Below are 11,545 nucleotides of genomic sequence, written 5' to 3' on the forward strand. Positions count from 1 at the left end.
CACATAAACTACTTCTTCTATTCCTCTTAATAGTGCTTTGGTGAGTCGTAATAATTATGCACCGTGGAAAACCTCTACTCCAATTGGATACAGAGGAGGCAATTCACAAGGACCTGACAATTTAACACCAGATTCCAGAAGCATTATGTGAAACTATTGTAAGAAACCAGGCCACACCAAGTTTGAGTGTAGGAAGTTACAGTTCAAAAATCAACAAAAACAATATGCTAATATTGCAAGCATTAGTGATGCATCTGACAAATCGATCCTTATTTCTGCTGATGAATTTGCCAAGTTCTCAAGGTACCAGGAATCACTTAAGTCATCATCTCCTTCTGTCACTGCGATTGCTGATTCAGGTAAATCTAATGCATGCCTTCTTTCCACATCCTCAAAATGGGTCATTGCAACTGGTGCCACAGATCACATGACAGGTAATTCCTGTGTCTTTTCCACTTTTCAATCTCATAGTCCTACCTCTACTGTTACCTTAGCTGATGGGTTACCATCTCTTGTTCTTGGATCTGGCACTATTACTCCTACACATTTTCTTACTTTGTCATCAACCCTACACTTACCTAATTTATCCTTTAATTTGCTTTATGTAAGTCAACTCACTCATAATCTAAATTGTTGCATATCATTCTTTCCCAATCATTGTTTATTTCAGGATCTTATGACGAAGAAGATTATTGGTAAAGGACATGAATTTGGCGGCCTGTATGTTCTTGTTCCACTATCACCAACTTCTATTGCTTGTCCAAGTGTCGCTTCTGCTTTTGAGGCTCGTTGTCGTTTGGGCCATCCATCCCTTCCTTTGCTGAAGAAACTGTGTCCCCAATATAGTAAGGTGTCTTCATTAGATTGTGAGTCATGTCAGTTTGTCAAACATTATCATCTTAGTTCGAGTCCTCGAGTTAATAAACGTGCTAGTGTTCCTTTTGAATTAGTTCGTTCTGATGTTTGGGGTCTTTCTCCTGTTTTTTCTAAACCCGGATTAAAGTATTTTGTCACTTTTGTGGATGATTATTCTCGTGTAACTTGGTTATATTTAATGAAAAATTGTTCTGAGTTGTGTTTCTATATTTTGTGTATCTTGTGCTAAGATTAAAAATCAATTTAATGTTTATGTTCATGCTTTGCGAAGTGATAATGCCAAGGAATATACATCTGCTCAATTTCACTCTTATATGATCTCTAATGGCATACTTCATGAAACTTCTTGCATTGATACTGCATCCCAAAATGGTGTAGCCGAACGTAAAAATAGACACATTCTTGAAACTACACGAGCTCTCTTGTTCCAAATGCACGTTCCCAAATATTTTTGGGCCGACGCCGTTTCCACAGCATGTTTTCATATCAATCGCATGCCATCCTCTATTCTTAATGGTGAGATCCCATTTAAAATTCTTTTTCCTGGCAAATCATTATTTCCAGTTGCTCCTCGGATATTTGGCAGTGTTTGCTTTGCTCAAGATGTTAGTCCACGTGCACCAAATTAGATCCTAAGTCATTAAAGTGTGTATTTCTTAGTTATTCTCGTCTTCAGAAAGGGTATAGGTGTTATTGTCCTGATCTTAACAAATATCTTGTTTCTATTGATGTTACTTTCGTGGAAAACATACCCTATTTTTCATCTTCATCTACTCCTACTTGCCAGGGGGAGGATGATGATTTGTTTGTATATTCTATCACATCTTCTGCCCCTGACACATGTTCTGACGAGTCTCCTGTTCCTCCACCTGCCTCGGTCACAGCTCCTGACATGCCTCTGCCACCTATTAAAGTGTACTTCAGGCGTCCACCTCTCGTTTCATGTCCTGCACCTGCTTCTTTGTCCTCAGATCCGGACCCAAGCGATGATCTTCCCACTGCACTACGTAAAGGTAAACGCCAATGCACTTATCCTATTTCTTCTTTTGATTCTTATAATCATTTGCCATCTTCCTCTTACTCATTTATTGCTTCTCTTGATTCTATCTCGATTACTAAAATTATTCGTAAAGCCATATCTCATCCTGGTTGGAATAATGCAATGATAGAAGAGATGAATGCCTTAGATGCGAATGGTACTTGGGACTTGGTTGATTTACCTTCAGGAAAACGGGCCATAGGGTGTAAATGGGTATTCACGGTGAAAGTCAAACCATATGGAACAATGCTCGATTAAAGGTCTGTCTTGTTGCTAAGGGTTATGCTCAAACCTATGGAGTGGACTATTGTGATACTTTTTCTCCTTTTGCTAAACTTACAACTGTTTGGCTATTTATTTCCATGGTCGCTACTCATCATTGGCCTTTGCATTAGCTCGATATCAAAAATGTTTTTCTTTATGGAGATCTTTAGGAAGATGATTATATGGAGCAACCTCCTGGGTTTGTTGCTCAGGGAGAGTCAGGGCGAGTCTGTTGTCTTCGAAAATCTTTATACGGTTTGAAACAAAGTCCTCGTACTTGGTTTGGTAAATTTAGTCAGGCTGTTGAGGAATTCAGTATGTTGAAAAGTAAGTCAAACCATTTTGTGTTTAATAAAAGATCAATTGGGTGTCATTTTGTTAGTTGTGTATGTGGATTACATTGTTATTACTAGAAATGCTACTAGAGGAATTTCATCCCTTAAATCTTTCATTCATGCACAGTTTCACACGAAGGATTTGGGGGTGGTCAAGTATTTCTTAGGAGTTGAAGTCACTAGGAGTAAACAATGTATTTTTCTATTTCAAAGGAAGTATGTACTTGATTTGTTAACTGAGACGGGAAAATTGGGAGCAAAACCTTGTAGTACTCCAATGAATCCTATTGTGCACCTTACGAGTGATGGTGAACCATTTGAAGACCCTGAGAAATATTGCAGGTTGGCTGGAAAGTTGAATTATCTTACTGTGACTCATCCAGACATTGCATTATCAGTTAGTGTTCTCAGTCATCTCCAACAATTCATCATTGGACAGCATTAGAGAAAATTTTGTGCAACTTGAAAGGAGCACCAGGACGAGGTATTGTTTACACGGATCATGGGCAGACTCAGATAAAGTGTTTCTCAGATGCAAATTGGGCAGGTTCCAAGGTAGATAGAAGATCCACTTCGTGTTATTGTGTCTTTGTTGGGGGCAATTTGGTCTATTGGAAGAGTAAGAAGCAAAATGTTGTGTCTAGACCCAGTGCAGAATCAAAATATAGGGCTATGGCATAATTTGTGTGTGAGATAATATGGATATATCAGCTTTTGACTGAAGTAGGATTTAAGACTTCGGTACGAGCAAAATTGTGGTGTGATAATCAAGTTGCTCTTCATATTGCCTCAAATCCAGTGTTCCCTTAGCGAACTAAGCACATTGAGATTGATTGTCATTTTGTTCGTGAGAAAATTCAACAAGGGTTGATCTCCAGAGGATATGTGAAGACTAGAGAACAATTAGGGGACATTTTCACAAAGACTTTGAATGGGATGCGGGTTGATTATCTTTGTAATAAGCCGTACTTGATTAACATTTATGCTCCAACTTAAGGGGAGTGTTAGAATATATTAGCTGTAAATTAGCTAGAAATTAGGGTCAATTGAAATTATTTTAGTTTCCTAATTTCTCTCCTACTTTCTTAGTTTAGTTTTTCTAATATTTATTTAAATGAATAAAATATACAATTCATTCACCATTGTGTACATATATGTGTCTTGTTCGGATTTTGAACAGTGGGTTCCCTATGTGGCTGCATTTTATACCTGGAATTGAGTGGCGAAGCGATAATGAGCTTTTCAAGGTTATGAAATTTAGATACTTGGTTGTCATTTTTTAATATTTTCCTTGTAACTCATTACACAAAATTGAAAAATTCCCATTTTTTTTTTCAGGCAGAAATCAAACGGTTCACAGCTAAGATTGTTGATATGATGAAACAAGAGAAACTCTACGCTTCTCAGGGTGGACGTGGACCTATAATATTATCTGAGGTGGTGATGGTTGTTGTTGTTGTTTTCACTCACACTTAATATTGTGTAAAGAATTTTTCATTAGTCTCTCCATGTTAGCAATTTGAGTTTTGGCTGAAAAGTTTTCATTATGGTAGATTGAAAACGAGTATGGAATTATTGACGTTGGATTTGGAGCTGCTGCTGCTGCCAAGTCCTATATTAAATGGTCGGCAACCATGGCTTTGTCTTTGGATACAGGGGTTCCCTGGGTTATGTGCCAGCAACCAGATGCTCCTGATCCCATTGTGAGCTTATTATCTTCACCATTCTCAACCCTCTTTGTTCAATCTCCATTCTCTAATTTGGAACTGCTTCCAGATTAATACTTGCAATGATTTTTACTGTGATCAATTACCCCAAATTCGAATAAAAAAACCCAAAATGTGGAGTGAGAATTGGACTGGATGGTATGCCAACTTCGTTTAATTGCTTTTGTTATTGTTTTTATATTGCTTGCGTCACACTTCATCTCTTAACCCCAGTTTATAGTGCCGGAAAATCTCATATTATATGGATTTGGAATACCAGGTTTCTTACTTTTGGTAGTGCTGTGCCTCATAGACCAGTAGAAGACTTGGCATTTGCAGTAGCACGATTTTTCCAACGAGGTGGAACTTTCCAAAACTATTACACGGTACTGAAATTGCATTTAGATTTCATGAGATTTTAAACTATGGAAATCTTCTGGTATCTTTTATCAATACAAATGTTTTAGTTTGATTTTCAGGAGCATGAAAAATACATAAAAAGAGACTAATGTATCAAATTTTTTTAATCTGATAAACAGTATCATGGAGGGACAAATTTTGGCCGTACTTCTGGTGGCCCCTTTGTTGTAACAAGTTATGATTACGATGCCCCAATAGACGAGTATGGTATGCTTTTGTCTTTCTTCTAAGGTTATTTTTACATATACCTCTCGTGTAGTGAGCATTCTGGCAAAGCGTAGTATATACAGCTCGTGGCTTTAGTCTTTTTTACTATAGTATATGAGGCTATTTTATCATACTTATGAAACAAGATACATCATAGATATCTGGCCTATGATTTGCTCATTATGCTATTTTACTTTCATCTTTAATTGAAATTAAATGCTTTCATGAATGTTGCAGGGCTTCTAAGCCAACCGAAATGGGGACATCTAAAAGATCTGCATAAGGTCATACAGCAAGTTGAAAGAGCATTGGTGGCGACTGACCCATTAATTAGTTCTCCAGGTCCAAACTTGGAGGTAAACTTCGGTATAATTGACTATTGCCTTCTGTCCATGAAATAGTTTTCTTTCTTCTTTTCCATTTAAATATCTTTGGCAATATCAATTTATGATTTGCAAGTACTAATTTGGAAAACTACACGAGGCCCTGATATTTAAGCCTTAAAGGATCTTGTGAATTATTTTTTTGCTATAATTCTGATCATAATATATAATTCTGTACAGTAGTTGATTCAAAGTTTAACTTCGGAGGTTCAAATACTTCTTGACTTTAGCTGAATTTCTCTCTTGACGCGTTTTTTTTCCAATCTTTAGACAGCTGTTTATAGAACCGGGTAAGGATGTGTTGCTTTTCTTGTTAATATGGATGACAAGGCTGCAGCCACTGTGACTTTCAATGGCAGTTCATACGACTTGCCAGAATGGTCTGTGAGCATTCTACCGGATTGCAAGAATGTTGTCTTTAATACTGCAAAGGTTGGCCATTCTTCTTGCAAATGTACATGTTTTTTCGGATAACATCTTATCCAATATATTGTCATGGTGAAAAGTTTAGTACACTTTCTGTTTTAAATGTATATGATGACTGTTTTTATTGGTAAACTCAGTAACTATCTTCCTTGATTTCCCTTGAAAGTTTTTATCATTTTTTTTATGTAATTACTTATTTTCTACTTCATTTTAACTTATTGTTTATTTTATACTTCCAAATCAGTATTGGCTGAAAAGAATTTATATAGTAGATGGTGTGTCCTTGATCATGTCATGATCCTCTTTTAGAGTGCCACAGCTAGCTTAAAAAATTTGCATCACAACAGCATAAAAAATTTACTTTTAAGCTTTGGACAGATTAATTCAATGACCATGATTTCAAGCATCACACGTCAATCTTTGGTAGCTGATGTTGGTGCTTCTCAATCCTTGAGCTCTGCATGGAGATGGATGAATGAGCCCGTGGGTATCTCAAAGGATGATGCAGTCGCCAAACCTGGACTATTGGAACATATAAATACTAGAGCTGACAAAAGTGACTATTTATTTATGGTACTCTTTAAGGTATATAAGTTTACAGCCTATATGTCATTTGGCATTCGAATGATTTCTCCTGAAGCCTGAAATCTTGTGTTCTATGAGAATTTATCCCTTGTCGGTTTATTTTGCAGTATTGATGTCAAAGGTGATGAGCCATACCTTGATGGATCTCAAACTGATCTTCACGTGGAATCGCTTGGTCATGCCCTTCATGCCTTTATCAATGGAAAACATGCAGGTATGAACAACAGATGTTAGTCTGATCAATTGAAAATATAGATATAACACCTAAAATGAAGCTTGATCGATAGTAGTATGATTTTCTTCCATGTGTAAATTATTTATGTATTGCTTGAACTGTTAAATCTTACTGTGAATTCAAACTATTAAAAACTATCAGGAAGTGGCAAAGGCAACAGTGGAAATACCACAGTTGCATTGGAGATTTCAGTCACATTTGCATCTGGGAAGAACACAATTGATCTTCTTAGTTTGACAGTTGGACTTGAGGTTTGGCTTTCTTTTCTAAGATTTCTGCAAGCTTGCATAAGTGGGAAATTAATCTCTGTTATTTCTAAGGAAAAACTAAATGCATTTATATCAGAAATTTGGAATTTTCGTGGGTGCGGGTATCACTGGTCCGGTAAAGCTGAGAAGCGCAGAGAGTGGTACATCTGTAGATCTATCTTCTCTGCAATGGACATACCAGGTCAGTCTTTTTGGTTTCTTTCCAATGTTCTATGCACTTTTGTAGTTAATAGTACACCATCTGTAAATAAGATGTTAATAGAATTCATCCCAAACATATCAAAGTGAAAAACAAGCCTTCCACTTCATTCATTACAATAAGCAGAGAATACATTCGAAGTGGAAGGGACTCTGATTACTGTGGAAACTTATCTTTTGTCTTACTATTATGATTGTAGATTGGACTTAAAGGTGAAGAGCTAGACATGCCTAATAATATTTCTTCACAGTGGTCGCAGTCTACCTTGCCCAAACAACAACCTTTAACATGGTACAAGGTAAATTCACTGCTGTTACAACATTGAACACTCAGTTAAATTAACAATTGAGCGAATGCTCAAATTGGCTAGCCATATGAACATAATATGGTCTTATATCCTCAATGTTGTTCTAAAAACAGACTTTCAAAGATATATATATATATATGCTTGGTCTGTATTTGAGAATATTGCGGCCTTAAATATGTTTGCCTGTGTGTCATACTTACACTGTGCTCATCATTCTCCTTCCATTAAAGTAAATTTTGATACTTCTAGCAGTAACAATTACTTGAATTTCCATGGATTTGTTAGATACTAACGTGAAGGAAATCCTTTTTAATTCAGACAAGCTATAATGCCCCTGCTGGAAGTAGTCCTGTTGCAATAGACTTCACAGGAATGGGAAAGGGGGGCATGGGTGAATGGACAAAGCATTGGGCGGCATTGGCCAATCTATTCTGCTTCAAATAGTGATTGCAACTGCGATTATAGAGGATCTTTCGGTTCCAAAATATGCTACAAGAACTGTCGGAAGCCATCTCAGAAATTGTACGTGCTCATTTACCTACAAAATAAAAAAGTTTATAAATCACCACAAACCTTGAAGTGCTGATTTCATTCCACAGATACCATGTTCCTCGAGAATGGTTAAAACCAAGTGGAAACATTCTTGTATTGTTTGAGGAAAGTGGGGGTGATCCAACATAGATATCTTTTGCCACAAAACAGGTAGAGAGTTTGTGCTCACACATTTCAGAATCTCACCCACCACCAGTTGATATGTGGGGTTCAGATGCAGAATCAACATACCAGTTAAGAAGGCCTGTATTGTCACATGAGTGTCCATCTCCTAATCAGTTCATTTCTTCAATCAAGTTAGCAAGTTTCGGGACACCATATGGGTCTTGTTGGAGCTTTGACCACGGCAATTGCAGCAGTATCAAAGCTGTCCATTGTTCAGAAGGTGTTATCTTTTTTGTTCACTGTTTTGATAATTCTCTGCTGGACTATTTTTTTTTTTATGTTATAAATTGAATTGCCTTGTACTAACTACCGTGAACTTTCTCAGGCTTGCGTTGGATCAAAAGATTGTATCATTGGAGTTTCAATAAACACATTTGGTGACCCCTGTATAGGAGTAGCCAAGAGCTTAGCAGTAGAAGCTTCATGTTCGTGAACAGTTGTAGCTTTTAAGCTCCCACAAGCATTTGTATTTGTACCTGAATTAAAGGTATTGAACCACAGTGATGCAGGAGCATCTCTTGTATTGTCGTTTGTGGAATCAAGACGAAATGTTTCTTTCATAAATTATAAGACGTTGTTTCTAGCTCTACACGACCGTTTTGGATAATGTGGAGGAGTCTGATTTTTGTTAATAATAAAGCAATCCATTGTCGTTTCACAAGAGGCAATTATTCCACTCTAACTTAATGTCATTTTTTCTTTATAATTATTTTATTGCTCTCTACCTGATGTGAACTGCCAGTATCGAAAACACTGATGAATGATGATTTGCCACATCAACGTCGACACAAAATTTACTAAATTAGAATACAAATAATAGAAACATACAAGATCGTCGAACAAGGGGAATGCTATCAAAATTTCTAATCCCATTTCAGCAGAAACACAGCCTGTCAAGTTACAAGATGTACAACAGTCTCAATAAAAAACCAAGACATTTTGCGAAAGATACATGGAAAATTATTTTCCTAGTCTTTTCCATCTTAATCATAGGGAATTTGAATATACGCTGCGTCACAAACGAAAGGGATGTCAGCATACATACCGGCAAGAGAACAGCGCAAGCATTCCAGAACTGTAAAAAGGTAAGCAAAGGCAACCCCTGTCCAGAAATGCATCCCCACTTTGCCCCAGTACAGAGCAAGAGGCATCCAACGACTGACGGTTCCAATAACCTGCAGCGCGATTTCCAGTAACATTCCCATCACTACATGAAACCTGAAGAAGTGAGGCCATTCCTTTCTCCTCACGATTCCAAGATATGCAACAAAGAAATATGCCATCAAGAACCAGCTTGGCAAACTTCCAATGGCTGTAAGAAAAGGGTACGTTGCAAATTCCAAGTCTTCTAGAAAAGGATGCAGGTGATAAGCAGTCTCAGCATACATCCAGGTTTCATGGAGGGGCATTAAATAAGGAAGACATGCCAACATCCTCCACCACCATCTAGGCTTCTTAGTCATTGGTGGGAACCTAAAACTAGAAGGGACATCCTTAGCTGCCCTAATAGATGTACCTGGTCGACAACGCTTTGGTAACATGGGGATGACACGCAACAGCCTACCTCCTTGCTCCCCACTTAAGAGAGGAGATGATCCAGCAGAAAGATGAAGGGGTGGCATCCAAGAATTGATTCTGGGAAAGGAGCCCTTACTTTGCGAATGAGGAAAGCGTGAAGTACCAGAGCCATGTATCAATGTCTTGTTTGTTCTGATATTTATAGAGAAACACCCAGTTGGCATAGAGCAGCCATTTAGAATCATAGTCGTGCACCTAATAAAGAAAACCAACTTCTTGAGTATAAAGGATCCTAGTGGCAAAGCATATCAACTTTATTAGGAAATAACTCAAATTTTAACCATATTGCAAGTCACGCTTCAACATGATCCACTCAAACTGAACTCTGGCAATGAATATGAAACACAAATGCTCAAAGGCTACAATAAAATAAGAGTAATGATATGTGCACCTAAAATATACACTCAAATATTACACACAGTAATATGGCAGTTTGATCTAGCCAATCACATTTATCAAAACTGGGACCCACTGCATTAAAAAGCAGACACATCACTTTGTAATATTTGTGTGCATATTTTGGGTGTACATATCATTACTCATAAGATAATACACAAAAAAATTTATAAAATAAAAATCCTCAAAATTTGTTACTTTTGCTGCATTTGATAACTCAAACCACACTAAGAGGGCGACAATTCATGTTCTTCAGTCAATGTCCATATGCACACCCTCAACATGAGCAAGCGACACTACGGTAACGTAATCCGTTTATAATCAATCAGATCAAGTTTGAATTGTATCAGCCCAGAAACTGTCTAACCTGTGTTTAGACCGTTTAACACTTAAACAGCTGAATAAACCGGTCCAAATATCTATATGATGAGAAGAACTTGTTTCCCATTAATGTTTCCGTTACAAATGAACATTCTCAAGAGAAATGGCTTAACAATTACACAGTTGAATTGATTAAAACAGCAGTACCAGATGGAGCTTTTCCAAGGAGATCCAAATATTATATCAAACAATTGTTGAGACATGTGTTAGTACTTAGTGCCATTTCATGATATAATATAGTTGTCTATAAGAATTTGAATCAGTACAATCTTAGATTAAACCATATATACTAATTGTGCAAAAATAGAGGCACAGGACAAATCGACCATATTGATTAGATTATTTTGAGTTCACGTATAGGAATAGTAGAAAAACATAACAACGCTGCAATGAATCAACTAGAATTCCAATATCATTTATCAGTTAGCAATTTATTAACTCAAATCAACATTGGTTGGACAAAGGTGGAAATTTTAAACTATTTGTTTTTACTATAAAACTGCATAGCAAAAGCTATGGCCAAGATCAACATATAATTACTTTAAAGCTACAAACTTCACTAATCAAAGGGTGTTATAGACTTATGCCCACAAAGAACCTTACACCTCAAAAAACATATAGGGTTTTAGCTATTACCGGAGATGGAGACGACGCCTGAGACGGAGACGATGGAGCGACGGCGGACGTCGATGCGAAGGCGGGTTGGAAGAGAGAGGCAGAGTGAGTGGAGGCCAGAGCCGAGTGTGGATAAGAGAGCCGGAGTTGGTGCAGGAGACAGCCAATGCGGCTGGAGAGGGTGAATGAGTAAGATAGACGGACAGAGATAAAATATTAGGGTGTGTTAGCTATTAGGGTATTTTTTAAAAAATATATATATATATTAGGGTATTTTTTTAAAAAAAATTACACAAGGCTTTTTTTCAATTTTTTTTTTACATTAGTTTAACTTTTTTTTTCTATTTTTTATGAGATCTTTTTCCATAATTTTGTATAAAATTGTAATTATGCCATATGCCTAATTATGCTTATGATTTCTTAATTGTTGAGGTTATTTTTGTAATTTGATATGTTTTAAATAGTTTTTTGAGCATTATATTTGCACCAAAAAATTTATAATTACACTTCACTACTATGATTATCCCATTTTATTTATCAAAATATATATTTTTTTATAAGAACACCTAACTCTATTTACTAAATGGAGACTAATTTGAAAATAGGA

At 36.7% G+C, this 11,545-nt stretch overlaps 1 protein-coding gene and 1 pseudogene across 1 annotated transcript; one reads left to right on the top strand and one right to left on the bottom strand.

Annotated features, from left to right (window-relative positions):
* The first annotated feature begins 3,621 nt into the window (after window positions 1-3,621).
* LOC133788553 (beta-galactosidase 8-like) lies at window positions 3,622-8,551 on the top strand (annotated as a pseudogene).
* Window positions 8,552-8,750: 199 nt separating this feature from the next.
* Window positions 8,751-11,170, bottom strand: LOC133788555 (protein TIC 20-I, chloroplastic-like). The gene is made up of 2 exons (XM_062226076.1): window positions 10,960-11,170; window positions 8,751-9,741 (listed from the first exon to the last, which is right to left on the bottom strand). The coding sequence occupies exon 2, from the start codon at window positions 9,729-9,731 to the stop codon at window positions 8,952-8,954; it is 780 nt and encodes a 259-aa protein (XP_062082060.1). The 5' UTR covers window positions 9,732-9,741; window positions 10,960-11,170; the 3' UTR covers window positions 8,751-8,951.
* Between the last annotated feature and the right edge of the window lie 375 nt (window positions 11,171-11,545).

The sequence above is a fragment of the Humulus lupulus genome, chromosome 7 (genome assembly GCF_963169125.1).
Source record: "Humulus lupulus chromosome 7, drHumLupu1.1, whole genome shotgun sequence".
Lineage (NCBI taxonomy): Eukaryota > Viridiplantae > Streptophyta > Magnoliopsida > Rosales > Cannabaceae > Humulus > Humulus lupulus.

Coding starts and splice junctions, on each gene's coding strand:
- LOC133788555 (XM_062226076.1), bottom strand. CDS start 9,731: ATGATTCTAAATGGCTGCTCTATGCCAACTGGGTGTTTCTCTATAAAT.